The following is a 16,073-nucleotide window of genomic DNA, read 5'->3' as shown; positions in this document are numbered from 1 at the left end:
ATATCTGCATGTGGTGGTTGTCTGAGCACATGTATGCGAAGTGTGGCCGAACCTGCAGCATTTGTAGCACTTCGGCACGGCCACAAATTCATGGCAGCGGTGGCTTCCCCATTCAATATACACCCTGGATTGATGCTTTAAAACTTGCCAGGCTGTGGGGGCTAACTCCACTATCCAATTATTGCTTTTTCCATTTTTTGATTTAGTTACATACTTTGGTTGGACAAGCCTGCGGGGCTCCCGTTCTTCTTCAATTCCTTGAAGGTTTCGGAAATTTTATTGAGTTGTTGTGGCGTAATTTCCTTGCTAACATTGAAAAATTTTATTGACTGGCTCTTTCTTTTCGGTGGTTCCGCAGTTAACCCTAATATAGAAATCTTGCGGTTGGAGATAATATTTTTTATGTCCTCTTTGGTTTCTGTTTCGATGATAATTCCTATGTTCCTCGTCTTGCGTACTGATTTTATTTTGGTCGTTTTCAGGTCATACTTTAAGTTAGTCATAATTTTTGTTTTTTAATTCATCATTTGTACATGTTGCATTTTCCTCAGTTGCTCTCAGGACTACGAGGTTTGGGGTTTTTAGCAGTGGTTGCCTTATTGGGTGGATTCCCCTTGACGGCACCACAGTTGTAGTCCTCGATATTTCTTTGCTTTGCGTGTTCCTCGGCGCTTGGGCATAGGTTGGAGCATGTTGTTGCATTGGTTAGCTCTAACTTCCAGGAATGCTTCAAGCTTCGGTAGCCCTTTCGTAGTCCATGTAGATCTTCATTAAGATTATTTCTAATTTGGAAAACACTGTTACAATTTGTTCTCTAAGGGCCGCCGACACTCTACTGTTTTGGTCCTTTAGGAGGTCCTCCAGTTCAGTTTTTAGGATCAGCGACTTATCCAGTACTCTCCCTTCAGGATCAGCTTGTCCAGCCTCACTTTCCTGTATCCATTCTGGCATCATTGTGAACAGTCGGAAAATCGGGGTTTCCGGATTAACGAGTTTATTTATGTATAGTCACACAGAGTGTGAGAAAAGACACAAAATGATGGTCGTCACAAGTTTGGGCAGTTATTTGGCATCACGTAATGTCCGGGCTACGTTTTGGCTAGATCAAGTGGGGGAGGGCTGTTGTCACACATGCCTCCCAAGCCAAGTGCAGGGTATTTTCGTGGCAACCACAGTATAATTGCCTCTCTATAGCCCTGCTGTTAGCCGCATGGTGACCAGTACGGTCTGGCAACAAAGGATATAGCTAGAAAACGTAAATAACCTGCAAAGTTCCCAATAAATAAGCAAAAGTTCCTCGCCCTGAGATCCACTATAGTAGTTCTTCTAATTAGTACACTTTTCATTAACTGGTAGACACTGTAATGAAATATTCATAAACAAAATCCAGGATCGCGGAAAACGTGCATCCACAGTGGACAGCTGCCATACTGGCGCACCTCTTTAACTTTCGCGCCTCGGCAGAACATAATCAGAATCTGACTGATGTTGGATTCTGCTTGTGTTCTGCGAGGGGTGAAAAATGGCTGTAGCTGCAGTCGGATTTTGTGTTAGAGTTCTTCGTCCGTCCAATTGCGATGTTCGAATTATCACATTCTTCTGGACTGCCTAGAAGCGTGCTAATAACTAAAATAAAGTATATACCGAAAAACAAAGAACACCATCTCTTGGACACAGAAGACGACTACGCGGCTTTCAGCAAATTTGCCCGAGAAGTGTTCGACCGAAGAAGAACAGAAATTGCCATCCACAATGAATGAAAGTAAATTACATACTCGAAGAAAATCGACCACCCCACAAGACTGCAAAGAGCAAGAGGAAATCAAAATGAGCGTGGAAGAAGACAACCCCGACCAACGTGAGGCCACAAACGGGTCAAAGGACCCAACAGGACCCTACAAAGATCAAGAAAATAGCAAAGTGACAAGGAACCTGGTCAGACACAGCCACTGGAACTACCCGACGAAGATGAGTACAGGCAAACAAACCAAGTGACAAAAAACCCGGACTGGACATAAATGCAGGAACTACTTGCAGTACGCCATATGGCGGTCTGAATAGGACACCTTAGTCCTATTCACCTTTAATTCCCAATCCCCAGGCAGGGGGAGACGGTTTCCTGTTCCCTCCCCTGCCACTCCCCGCTTCTCTACTCCTGGTGGGGCATGGGCCTGCCCCACTGCTTTTGGGGACACCTACTCTATTGTTTCCATACTTCTGGCTTTTCCCCCCAGTCTTTAGTCTCCCTCCCTTACTCTGTCTATACACCAGCGCATGTCCCACACAATGTCAAAAATTGAAATATGTCCAAATTCAAACCGCGCACGCAAAACTCTTTCGGTTTAAACCTTTTTCAGCGATTATTTTATTTTATTATTTATTTATTTTTATTTTTATTATTTTTTTATTTTTTTTATTTTTATTTTTTTATTTTTTAGGCCCTAGCCACTGAAATCTCAGGAAACTAGGTGGCAGGGCCTGCCAGAGTAAAATATCAACTACTGGGTACCTGGTCTGCCTCGTCGAGGCTAAGTGTGGACAACGTTGGGCCCCAGGAGGGGTCTAGTGGCTAAATGGCCAGAAGAACAACGATACACAACACTACACTTACAAAATCCATACACTTTTAAATCTCTGGCCTTTACAGTGAACTGTTACACCTAGAATGAAAGCAACGCGGAGTTGGGGGAAACCCCCGGTGCTGCTAGACACGAATACACTTTACACTTTACACTTTTTTCTGGACTGCCATGTGGACACTGAATGGAAAACACACTGTGTGTCTTCTCACATAAAGTATGTGTCTGTGAAGACAATTTCTGATGGCTTGACTTTCCTTCCATGTTCTTGTAGCTGCTTCCAAGCGTCCGAGTAAGTGAGTAGCGGTGAAGCTTCGATCTCCCGTCTCGACTTTACTGATGGTAAGTAACCCTGACCTCCATAAACAATTTGGATTTATCGGACCTGATTTCAAAACATGTTGATGACATTTTGTGATGCAACAAGTCGGGCCACAACTTGGCGTTGTGACTGCCCCTCTTCATTTTTCCGATGACTCCATTAGCGGAGGCCTCAGTCAAATACGTATATGTTTTCAGATGCTTTACTAGGTCAGTTGACAAGTAGGTTGTATTTTACATCTGCTGTTCAGGAATAAGATGCATCTGCAACGTGATCGAATATTTAAAGAAATAGTCGCACTCCTGGATTTGCGTGTTTTCGGCCTGTATTTGTTGGAGAACTTACATCTGCTCATCAGTTGGTGAACTTGTGCTGGCAGTTATTGATACAATAGATTGTACAATGGATTATTTGCTGATTCCCAGATTAGTATGATCTGTGCATCTGATTTCACCTTTTTTTTTTTTTTTTTACAATAATCAAAAGTACCTGAACTTCTCGTTTTCGTCTAATATTTGTTGTGGTGGTGTTGACTTCGATTTTCTTCTACACAAAAATTTAATGGCAAAATGTTTGTTATCCAATTAACTATATTTTCTTTGGTTATTGACTTAACTCTGCAATTTTATGCCTTTCAGAAACAGAATATATTAATGCAGGAGATCCCAAGGTCTTCTTAAAGTTTCTTCGCGCTAAGAAGTTCAATGTGAAACGTGCATACGAATGCATGAAAACTTATTACAAATATCAGAATTTAGAAGAGCATTTCTGCCCATTCCGGAATATTGCCGAGATTCCTCAGTACGTGTGGGATCATTTCACATTTATGCCACGTCGAGGTCCACGAGGAGAATCCATCATAACTGTAAATTGGGGTATGTATATATTTGCAATGACATGTCAGCCATAATGCATATATTTAACCTTGTTAAATAGACAGCAAATTTAACAGTGAAGGGGACTTTACTAAAGATCCGTTCACTGTTAGTATACTTAATTAAAGAATCCCTTCGATACAGGGTACCTAACAGCGAAATGTGATTATATTAATATAAAATTGCTCGTACTAAACCCAGTATAGGTTTACAAGTTCCATCTAAGTATATAATGGAAGACACAGCGGGATATTGTATATTTATGTTCTAATTGAATAATTTCACAATATTAATTACAAAGGGAAATCGATATAAGTATATCATGCTTATTTACCATGAAAACTTCATGTCGTTTTTCCAGCCAACGTTTCTTAAATTTCATTAAGCTCTATTCTTCAAGTTTGCCCAAAACTAGGTGGCAATTTTCGATTAATATCCCTTTATCTAAAAGACATTTTTTATTCTCTGCCGCACTGAATTGTCCACAGTTATTTTAACAATTCCATGTTGTTTATACTTATCACTCTTATGTATCTATATAACTATTTTCTCTTGACGAGGTCAAATGTATGCAATAAACAGTTCTTCTTCTAATTGGCCGTTAATTGGCCTGGACCCGATGCTATTGAGGGAGAGTTCGGTTCCATACTTCTTTCCACTTCTCCGACAACCGTAGTTCACCTGTTTAATAGATGTTTGATGCAGGGTTTTTCTCAATTCTTCTGGAAATTTGCCTTATTGAAAATTCCCCTGAATCCTGGTAAGCTATTATAATCTCCGAGATGTTATAATCTTATCGCCTTGCTTTCAGTTCTTGGCAAGGTGTTTGAGAGATTATTATCTTTTTGACTCTCCTCTCTTTTTCAAAAATTCTTGTCACATGACCTCCACTCAGCTCTGGTTCCTTCTTAGTCTTGGTGTGGAAGATGCATTAATTGAATTTATAAGTTTCATTCTCAGTATCTCTCATTCTTACACCTTAATTTTGTTTGTTGACTTTGGGATGCTTTCGATTCCCTTTGGTGGCAAAGCCTCCTCGAATTGATGAGAACTATAAATTATTCTTAACGCCTATATGCTAATCTAAGGGACTATTTTAACAGTCGGTTTATAACTTGCATCCATTTTTTTTTTTCTCAATATTACCATACGAATATTTCGAGGTTGTCCGCAGGGATCTGTTTTCGGACCTTTTCTCTGCAACCAATGGTTAAACACAACTTTCGACTGCTATTCATCCCTGGTATTTACAATGGTTTAGTACTTTTCTTTTATGGGAACTCCCGTGTACAACTGAAACAAATCCAATAAAAAACCTTTCCAAACTTCATAGTTGGGCCTCAACTCATAAATAAACATTTTCACCTTCAGAGACGTGTGCCATGGATTTCAAGGGGCATTTCTTTTCTACTAGTACCCCTTCTTATCAAACTGAATAATTCCTCCGTTCCTGTCGTCAATTCTACATAAATTTTAGGCATTATTATTGATAGTAAACTTTCTCTTATTCTAGATATTTTTCATTTGGCTGAAAAAAAATTAAAAATTTTCTTCAATGTTCATTCAAATCTCTCGGCGAAAGTGAGAACTAAGTGCTAAAATGTTGTCTTGTGAACAAAGCTGTAGTGCTTCCTATTGCTTCGTACGGTGCTGGGGCTTGGTTCAATCAGGCCACACTCTTCACTGTACAGAATAAGTGAAATTCCAATCAAAGATCTTTCTTGCTCGCTAGTACTCGTGCTTGTCGCACTGTCTCCACTCCTGCACTTCAAGTTACTGCCGGCTGTTTCCCATTGGATTTATTCCTTATTTTTAGAGGACTTTCTTATTCCATCAGGAAGGTCGCGCTGTGCAGTTGGAGGTATCTTCGATTATTCTGAGGCTCCTCCTAAATTAGTGAAAGCACGTACTCTGAACATCCTGTTGATAGATAGCAGTCCAGATAGATAGCTTCTTCGAAAGGAAGTGTAAAATTTCGCATCTGTCATACGGCCATATTAATTAACAAGGCCACTCTCAAGTTGCCAATTCCAAGCCTGTTTCACTTCTTTCCTTCTAATAGGATATGGTTCGCTTAACTTAATTTTTTTATATATTTTAACTTGTCTTCTAGTGATTTGCGCCGTTGTTATGCTCGTGAAGTTTCGTCACATCTTGTTTTAAAGTCTTTTTTATGATAGATTCAGACAAGCCTCTTCAGCGTTACTGAAATTGCTACATCCAACCACGAAGATATCTTTGTTAGCATCATATCTGATTTCTCGGCCCTTCAGGACTTTTCTTCGAAGGTGTTTATTACTTAAATATAGTTACTAGTAATATTTAAATCCTGAAGATGGACTTCAATCGTTGGACTAACTATTACAACTTGAACTCTACATATTGTAAAAACACAATGACTTTCAAGTAACTATTGACGTCTCAAGATCCCACAAGGAAGCGTACTGTCAGCTATCCTGTTTGCAGCAGTTTTGGAGCCTTTCCTTGCTCAGAATCCGAACTTTGTCTCTTATGCCGACGATCTGAAGTTCTGCGTGAGCCCAGATCATAATCATCAGATTCATGATATCAACCAACAAGCTTCTAGGCAGATATTGAGCTTGGAAAGTTATCTTGCCACAATTGGGCTGCATCTGAGCCCTTCCAAATCAGCACAACTGACGATAACCAAGAAGAAAGCCAAAAATGATATCCAAATCTTTGTTAGTGGGGAACCAGTGCAAAAGGTGACCTCTCATACTGATCTGGGCCTCACCTGGGACGTTGGGCTCACATTTCAGCCTCACTTTGTCAGGATGAGGCAGAAGACGTACGCTGCTCTTTGGGCAGTGCGTCAACAGCTCGTTGGTGTGCATCAGCCAGCGCTGCTTGTTCGGCACATCCTGAGGTGTATTACGCCGATTCCTCTCTATGCTTCAGAAATTTGGTCATCTGCACCTGCCTCATACCTTCAGAAGTATCTCAGTTTATAGTACTGGTTGCTTAGATGGATGAGCAGGGTGGTAGGCCACCCCCTCCAGATCTATCCTACAAGAAAATCTGGGCACCACCCCTTGGAGACATGTCATCATGACTAAAAATGTCCTCACGCTTGCACGGCTTTGAACGAGGCGAATTGATGCTACATCGGTATCCACATTAATCTCTGGCCCTAGGAGGGCAAGAGGGGAGCACCCCGACTCCTGACTCTTCACGTGTTACACTGTCAAGCATTGATTCCCTGAGCAACATGTTTCCAGCCAATTGTCTTAGGATCTTCAATAAATTTAGGATCCACCCTGATAGGTTCTGTGAAGACAAGCCCTACAGGAGGGAAATCCTCAAGAACTACTACCAGATTATGAACTTATAATATTCACCTACTCCTGGACAGACTGTGTTTTGTGTTTTTTTTTAACTTGCCTATTTGTATATGACAAAGACTTTTTGTCTTCATGCAATTATATATTTTGTATATTACTGTATATTTTGTACATTATTGTATATTTAATCCTATAAACGTCTCGGGTCGAGCAGCATGTACTCTTGTTTATTGTGCATTGTGTTCCTCGCACCTAGTCTGTAAATATTCACACCCTTCTGGCACAGAGCCGTCCCGGGGTGACCCAAGGTTTCTTGGGAAATAAACTGATTTTAATAATAATAATAATAATAATAATAATAATAATAAACTTTTACGCTTTGTTATATTATCTGTTATGGCTCTTATCAATCATGATTTTCAAATGCTTTAATATGTTTTAGGATTAGTACTACTGTGCACAAAGTTAACTTTGAACTTAAGACTTGTTTACTCTTAAGGCTGTTGTCACCTTGTAGTTCTTGTTTGAACTTGAACCAAAACTTGGCACCCTTTGGTATTTCACTCTTTCCCTCCATGGGTGTGAGTTTCTTTTTTTCCCCTGTCCAATTTGAGTGTTAGAGAATAGAAACTGGCCCAGCTCCACGTGGTTTGGGATGTGCGCCGGTGGCGACGAAGAAGCCAAACAACACATAACATAACATGACATTACATTACACTACACTAAACAACATGCTATTCACACATGGCCTATTTTACAGTTTTATGTTACCACAGAGATCATTAGCGGAGTTGAACTTAGTTCCAGGTGTTGCCGCTCATAAGAACATACATATGTAACAATCACATACAGCAAAATCTCACGTTAATTGATTAAGTTCCGTATGAACTTATAAGGACTATTATATATGCTAAAGCTCATTGCTCTCAAACTGAAAATACATATCATTATTGAAAATGGCTTTGTGTCCTGAAAATTTGCTGAAATAAAAAAAAAAATATATATATAATTATTCTGATGGTGAATATTACTGAAAAAGTAAAGCTCTTTTATTGCATGCACTTCTGTTTGTGTAGCATAGAATACAAAAGAAATTGAAATTTTTCTGTGTTGTGTAGTGGAAAACTGAATAAAGCTTATTCGGTGTCTTACGAGCTTTCGAGTATCCTCTCCAGCGAGGATACTCGAAAGCTTGTTAAAGAAAACTGTCATATTAACTCCACCCGAGAACTACCCCATCTGCTCAGGTATATTATGTCCATAAATTACGTGTGTTCTCTGGTTGATTTGCCTGACAAAGCTCATGTTTGCGTGTATCGAATGTAAGGCGAATTGGAACTTCAGTTCAACTCCGCCAATGATCTGTGTGGTCTGCAAAGCTTGGACTAAAAAAGTCAAAGAGTGTCTGTGTAGTATTGTGTCATTCAATGCTGTTGTTGTGTTGTTTGGCGTATTCGTCGCCAGAAGCAGCGATCACCCGAAAGGCAGCCTACGACACATCTCCAACGCTCAGCCTACGATGCTCATTCCCAGAGGTAGGTCGAAGTCTAATCAAACGGTCGATATGAGTACAGAGGGGGTAAAAAGTACCAACCGGAGAGAGTGTAATATCAGTGAGTACCAAGACCAAGGATGACCAAACCTACATTAAAAAAAAAAAAAAATGAAAACAGAATGGAGATATTTAGTTCAATACAGGAGATTGTATTGAAAAACTAATCTCTTATCAAAACTAAAGAACTAAAATTGTCTTGGGCAGGACACATAGCTCGAAGACATGATGACAGATGGACTAAGAAAATAACAGAATGGTACCCAAGAGGAGCTAGAAGAAAACCAGGAAGACAACGACGGAGATGGACAGATGAAGTTTGTGGGTAGTAAATGGATAGCCAGTGCTCAAAACAGAAGGAACTGGAAAGGCCTTCATCCTGCAGTGGATTGTAAATGGCTGATGATGATGACCGGAGATTATTGGTATGAAAATGGAAAGAAAAAAAATGGGGGAAACAAATTACTTTTTTTTCCAAAATCGCAAGTCAATTTTGAAAACTCCGTCTGATTACTAAAGCACGTAATAAAAATGTTAAAACAGGATGGCCGGCCATAGTTCAAGACAGAATTATTCATATTGAAATGTCACAGTGGGTAGAAAGTCACAAGTAAGGTTGTAACGGAAATAGCAATGACATTTCAGTTTGTACATTAACACCATACATAATCGTAATTAGATAAAAGCTCACACAAAAAGTCAGGCTACCCTAAGAAAGTTAGGGTTGGTTACTCCTTTTGCATTAGAGATTTCCTTCACGTGAAAGCTTTCGAGGCAAGGTTTTGGAAGGCTTGAAAGTTGTTTTTGTTGCTCACAAGAACAGGTTCCTGGTAAGGCATAATGAGTCCTGTGATGGTGTGGAGCTGTTGTCTAAATTCATTTCATAAAGGACAATCAAAGAGGATATGAAATGAGTCCTCACGGACACCACACAGACAAAAAAGTCATTTTATTTTTTGTACCAGGTGTTCCCTGTCAAATTATGACATTGCATATATTACAGATGCAATTTACACTCGCCATTTTAAGTCCGCAACGATGTCTGTAGTTTATCCTGCTGACTGTCACAAAGATAAGTACTGCAGTCCATCCGCACATTTTAGCAGTACAGCACAACACAAGAAGCTTGCCGGTCAAAATCCACCACACTCAGCACCCTAGTCTAGATGATAACAACACCCATCACCACAAGGAGATGCTTAGATTATAATAACTTTCTTCCGTCTTCCAGTTGTCAAGAGTGATGCTATTTAATTATAAGAACCCCCCCCCCCTCCCTAATCGGAACAGGGAAAGATTAAAGTATGATAAACTTGATTTAAGAGATCGATATTCCGTCAAAATGGAACAAAGATATAAACTAGGAAGTAGACACTTTAAGGTAGCTTTACTAAAAAAAATAGTATCTATGAGAAAGAATTTAAACCTGACTCTACCTTTCAGTCAAGCTGACCACTGAGGCCATCTCAATCAATATCTATACACGGCGAGCGTTTTCCAATTTAGGAGGGACAACAGGATCGACCGAGATACGGTCAAATTCAACAACTTGACCTTTCCTTATATAAAAGGTTAACCCGCTAAAAACCAGAAAGTCATTTAAAAGAAGACATCCGAAAATGAAACTGGTTAGGCTGATGTAAAGTCCTGGTTCCAGACACTCTGATTTCTGAACGTATTTTAAACGAGCCAGTTATTTCAGCGTTCTTCATAATGGACTCGACCCATTACTTCTGAACTCCTGAATCGGAACTAAATTTTGATACTCACCTTGGCTTTCTCCAGCAAATAACACAACAATCTAGAATAATGGTCTTAACCCGCGTTTCATTCATAACCCACTTTTTTTTCTATATTTTACTGTTTAAAATATGCTTATTACTCACTTTCCTATATCAGCTTAACAATGAGTGCCTAATATAAATGTTAAATAACGCATGAAATTATTCACATTTATTAATTCCAAAACAAAAGCTAAAGAAAATTTTGGCAAACATTTTAATGAATCGTTTCTGCATTAAAATTTTTCACGACCAAGCAGAAACCAAGGAAAAGCGATTGTTTTTTGTACAGAAGACTGTATTTAATTCGTTCTTATCTAGACATGAGGTAGGGAAAGCTAACAAATCAGCGAGAGACAGAGAGAGAGATGCCTTTCTTCGTGTTCAACATACACGGCATTTATTTTAAAAAAAAATAATTTTGCGGAAGTGGAAAAGAAAAAAAAAAAATAAGGTTATAGTCCTAAAGCATAAATATGAATCCATTAGCTTCATTCACCTTCCAGTTAAAAGAAAAAAAAAAAAAAAAATGTTAAACGAGCGAAATTTAAAGCGTGCGCACATATTTCTGCTTATTATGTACAAACTTCGTATCATCGTTAGAGGTTAGTCTCCCGTGATAGCGGCAGTGCAAGTTATAAGTAGAACAAACGCTGTCACGCAAACTCTGAGATAAACGACAGAAAAAAAAAAAAAAAAAAAATTGTCAGAAGGCAGAGAAAACCACATTTTCTTATCCAAAACCAACTGTTAAAGCGTAATCTTTATATCCGAGATGTTTCTCTGAGACCCGTTAACCTTTGTGGTCTTTTGAAACAGCCCACGAAAGTCGTTCCATTGCCAAGGAAATATTTGCCAACTTCAGAGGGCGATGGGAATCGAATTCAGCCTCCACTGAGGACAGCGTTGAAGTAATCAATGCACCGGGAGGGAGACAATTGTGACTAGCAAGTAACACAAACTCTACGAATACTTTTTTATCCTCTTTTTGTTTTTAAAGAAACTAAATTCCCTCTTTCATATTGTCCCTTTATATCTCAATTCTTTTACCCCTTTTGTGTATAGGTTGCACTCAACGTGAAGATTTTGATTTTTACACGGTATATCGCGCCCTGATTACAATGACTGAATGGGACCTGGATCACGAATGCACTCAGATCAATGGATTGATTGTCCTCGATGACTGGCGGGATGTATCGTGGAAGGACTTCTATAATCGAATCGGGATTCGAGTAGCCATAAAAATGAATTCTATCACTGCGGTAAGTCTATATTTAATTTAGATCAAAATCGATTAACGCCTTAATAGGATTTGGTGAAAGGGGAAAATGGGTCACGTTAGGCCTTCGGGATAAATTTCTCTTTAGTTTTTTAAAATAAAATTAGTTACTAGGTGGAGATATTTCTAACATAATTTCGTGCAGAGTTAAACTTATTTACCCGCACTTTAAATAGAAAAGAAGTCAAAGTACAATCAAATATGGCGGTCAATTTAACCCCCATACGCATACTGATGTGTGAATCACTACTCCCTAGTCCGGGTCTCTTAGTCACCATGGCAATCGGATTTTGTTTTGAAATTTTGGCCCTTTTCAAATTTTCATTGTGACAGTTTTTGAGATGACATTTTAAAAATTATTGTTTTTCTGGAAAAAAAAAAAATAATTAAGAAACAGTCATGAAAAAGACTCTAAAACTCATAAGTATGCAGCAATAAGGTTTCCATAACGGTAGTAATGAATTACGCTAATTATTTGTACTATGATTCGTAAATAAATTAAAGAATTTTTTAGCATTTATTATTGCAAAGATGTAGTGTATATTTTCAGATGATGAGCAATTACAGTATAACAATGAATGTATCTTAAAAGACACATTAGCACACAATCCCAGAAGCATACATGCATAATAAATAAATAAATAAACCGATTTAATAAATAAATAAATAAATAAATAAGCGCCTACAGCCTTCATCTCTCCATACGTCTGTTTCTCTGCCCATCCGTCCGCATGTAAGAAAAGGACTCGAAGTGGTCGGATCGGATTATCATGAAATTTTATATTTCGTTCTTATAGAATGATTTTTCCAGCTTTCGTAAATTCCAGTAAATTCGGAAATATAGAAATCCGTTAACTGTTATTTATTTTATCCACACAATTTATATGGAAGAAAGAAATTCACTGATTAAGTGTAGTTTTAATGCATTATGTTAGTTTTACGGAGTCCATACACGTTTCGCGTCTACTGTTATGTAAGAATCGTGACCATGGTGTCGCTTGTGAATAGATGCACACGAGTTGTGACAATAAAGTTTCCGGACTTTTGTTGTTGCGATCATGTTCGATGAGTTTGAAAATAAACCAAAGTGGTGCGTTGAAGTTCAAACTTCCTCCAACAGATAGTTGTACAGAGATTGTCCATTTCACTGACAGATTTCACTGACATTTCAAGCGGCAACCAATCACATGCAATCTGTCAGGTTCCTCGTTAATTATTTTGCATTGAGACAATGAACGAATATTACACTTTGCTTTAAACTGGGGAAATCTGCAATAGAAACGCAAGAATATTAAAAATTTTTAATGGTGATGAACGGGGGAAATTTTAATTCGTACAGGTGTGTTTGAATGATATAAGCAGTTGAAAGACGGACGTGAGGATATTCGCGATGACCCAAGAAGTGGGCGTCTGTCAATTTCTCAAAATGAAGACAGAGTTGAGAAATTGTTACAAGAGATTATCGTTTGACTCACAAAATGATGGCTGATGAATGGAATATGAATAATGAGGGGATTCGTCAAATTGTGCAATGAAGATTTAGGGAAAAGGAATGTCTGTGAAAAATTTCTGACGCCCAGCCTCACGGATGAGCAGAAACAACGATGAGTGTCATCATTCGAACACTTCATTCAGAATTTAAGGCAATCCTAATTTTTCTTGACTAATATATATATATATATATATATATATATATATATATATATATATATATATATATATATATTACACTTTGTTATATATATTACAATATATATATATATATATATATTATTTTTATTATTATTTTTTTTTTGTTTCGCAGAGATGAGTGTTGCATGTTTTCAGTATGGCTTAGAGTCGAAGCATCAGAGCATGAAGTGGACTTCAAAATCATCACCAAGGCGCAAAAAGTGCAATTTGTAGCAGTCCAGGATCAAGACGATGCTGATAATGTTTTTCGACAAATAGAGTGTAATTTACAAGGAATATGTACCTGACAGAAAGTCAATGCTGCGTTCTATGCACAAGCGCTTTAAAGACTTTTGAAGGCAGTATCCCTGATTTGGCTGTAATTTCGAGAGAAAAGTAGCTGGTTCTTGTTGTACAACTGCTTTGATGTAGAAACTGGTAAATAAATTGAAAGTAAATAGAGAAAATAAGAGAGATGACAAATCAAACATAAAGGCAACTTATTTTTTATACCAAAGAGAAGAAATGGCCAGAGGTTTGACATACTTGAATTGAAATAACGTACATCCAACGTATTGCGTTTCTGTTTTTTTTTTTTTTTTTTTTTTTATGGTGAAATAATAACGTCAGTATTCACAGTACAGAAAGAACATCTGATTTCTGTTTCGGTAAAGTTATTATTCGAAATAAACAGATATAGAGATATGCAGCTGGTTAAAAATGCCTCTTTCTTTCTTTTAATTGTCCAATAACAATTCAGTAGAATTCTTGGTCATACTAACTGAACATGTTCAGACATGTGTACTTTGTACAGCAAGCCAAACAAACTTGTGAAGTCATCAACAGTGGCATTACCAACCGCCTACCTTTTATACTGACTTCTTTTGCACTTCAGATTGCCGGTATAGAAAAAAAAAAAAAAAACTATACCGTCAATGTCAGGTGCCTGTGAAAACTATACCGGCGATGTCCTGTGAAATCGTGGCACCACACAATTTTTTTTCATAAAAACAAATTTAATTTTTTGTTGCTGGATAATGTTTTCAATTTTGTTGTTTAGAAGACATTCACGTGTTTAAAATAATCGTGCACTTTTAAATTTCTGTCCATTATAAGACAAACATTTAATATAAAATCTGTAATTGATAAGTTTTAATTTACTTGCCTGCTATTTTGGTCTAAAATAAGGGAACACACAAGAAAGACCCACATTTTAATGAATGAAAGTTTTATTTATTGAATACTGTTTACAAAGGACGCATTCTAATAATAATGCAAATGCACGCGATGCATTTCTAAGAATAAAATTCTCGATTCTGGTAACATAACATTAACAGTACTAAATATTTGATAGAATGCAAATTGTGAGGAGCGTCTTTTATTTTTTTATTTTCCATCTCCTGCTGAAATTGGTGAACGACTTTGTACAAAAGCACAGTCTTCAATATTCATCATCAGCACTGTTCACGGCGTAAAACTTTTTCGTCGGAGAATCACTCCGTGGCACCAAAGTAAAGGTGTTGTAGCCCACAAACTTGAAGACGAGCACCCTCTCCAATAAATCTTTACAGCGTGTAGTAAGAAATCCATTCCCGCACGTTGATGCTGTCTTCATTGTGTTGCCTTTCCAGTAAATTCTTCAACTGTAAAACGCTTTTTGCTTAAATGTGATCCACCATTTACCTTTAATGATTAACACACAAATATTCAACACGGTTAAAATGCAGGGTTTAAATTTCGGAAGACCGACATGAACAATCTAGTTTAAACTTACATAACTCAAGACAATATCAGAGTTTGTTTATTTTATTTTTTGTTTTTTTTATGAAAACCCCAAACACGAGAGGTGTTCGAACCTATAGTACGTAGTACCGTGCTTGGGTTGGAAGTTGAGAAGACGAAAGAAGATATTTGTTGACATTGGACTTGAACTTCTGTAGACTATAATTTTTAGGAAATACGTACGAAGGAAGGTTGTTCCAGAAAACGGCAGTTGAATGAATAAATGAGGAAGACGAATAGTTGGTTCTGTGAGTTTGAAGATGGACAGTAATTGGATGTTGGCATTGCGGAAAGTGTTCAGACTGTTTTGAAAGAGAGAACGGGAATTATAGAAGCCAATTCAGAAGAAGAGTGCCCATGGCACTGTTCTTCTGAATTGGCTTCTATAATTCAATGGCATCTGTAGAAATAGCATGCAGTAGAAAGCGAGTGGAGAGACTCTGTTAGAGATGAGTGATTAACTAACCTAACTGCCCTGTTCTGAATGGAAACCAGAAGCCTGAGAGAGGTTTTGGGGGCACCACCCCAGTGTGGGAAAAATATTCCATGGCAGGGCGGATTTGCGATTTGGAGAGAGTGAGCAGCTGTTTGGAAGAAAAGAACGCCGAGAGCGAAAGAGAAAACCCAGTTGTTTAGATGCAGAGGAAGCAATATTTGTAATATGCTTGTGCCAAGAGAGATTAGAAGTCAGGGTAATCCCCAAAAGAGATATATCATTTTGTATAGAAATTGGAGGGTTATGTTTGTTTGGTTGTGATGATTGCCATTTTCGTGATTTCTCATTTTGTCATTAATTAAGCATTTTACCCTTTGGGAAGATATTTATGGCAATTAGGTATATCAGGTGGAGTATGTTTATTGGATTTCATTCACAGAGATATATATCCCATCTAACAAATGCATTTCGAACATTTCTGCAACACACAATTT

At 37.9% G+C, this 16,073-nt stretch overlaps 1 protein-coding gene across 2 annotated transcripts in view; it reads left to right on the top strand.

The window, feature by feature from the left end:
* Positions 1–16,073, top strand: part of LOC150077692 (clavesin-2-like) — a 105,016-nt gene that overhangs the window by 71,835 nt on the left and 17,108 nt on the right. For both annotated transcript variants that reach the window (XM_090385410.1, XM_090385411.1), the window contains exons 4-5: positions 3,540–3,776; positions 11,477–11,673. In XM_090385410.1, the coding sequence (XP_090241536.1) occupies positions 3,540–3,776; positions 11,477–11,673 (434 nt within the window). The remainder of the gene's footprint in view (positions 1–3,539; positions 3,777–11,476; positions 11,674–16,073) is intronic.

Source organism: Mastigoproctus giganteus, chromosome 11 (genome assembly GCF_048544385.1).
Source record: "Mastigoproctus giganteus isolate SK-2022 chromosome 11, ASM4854438v1, whole genome shotgun sequence".
Taxonomy (NCBI): domain Eukaryota; kingdom Metazoa; phylum Arthropoda; class Arachnida; order Uropygi; family Thelyphonidae; genus Mastigoproctus; species Mastigoproctus giganteus.
Note: the sequence above shows the minus strand (reverse complement) of the source record. Positions and strands in the feature narration are given on the sequence as shown.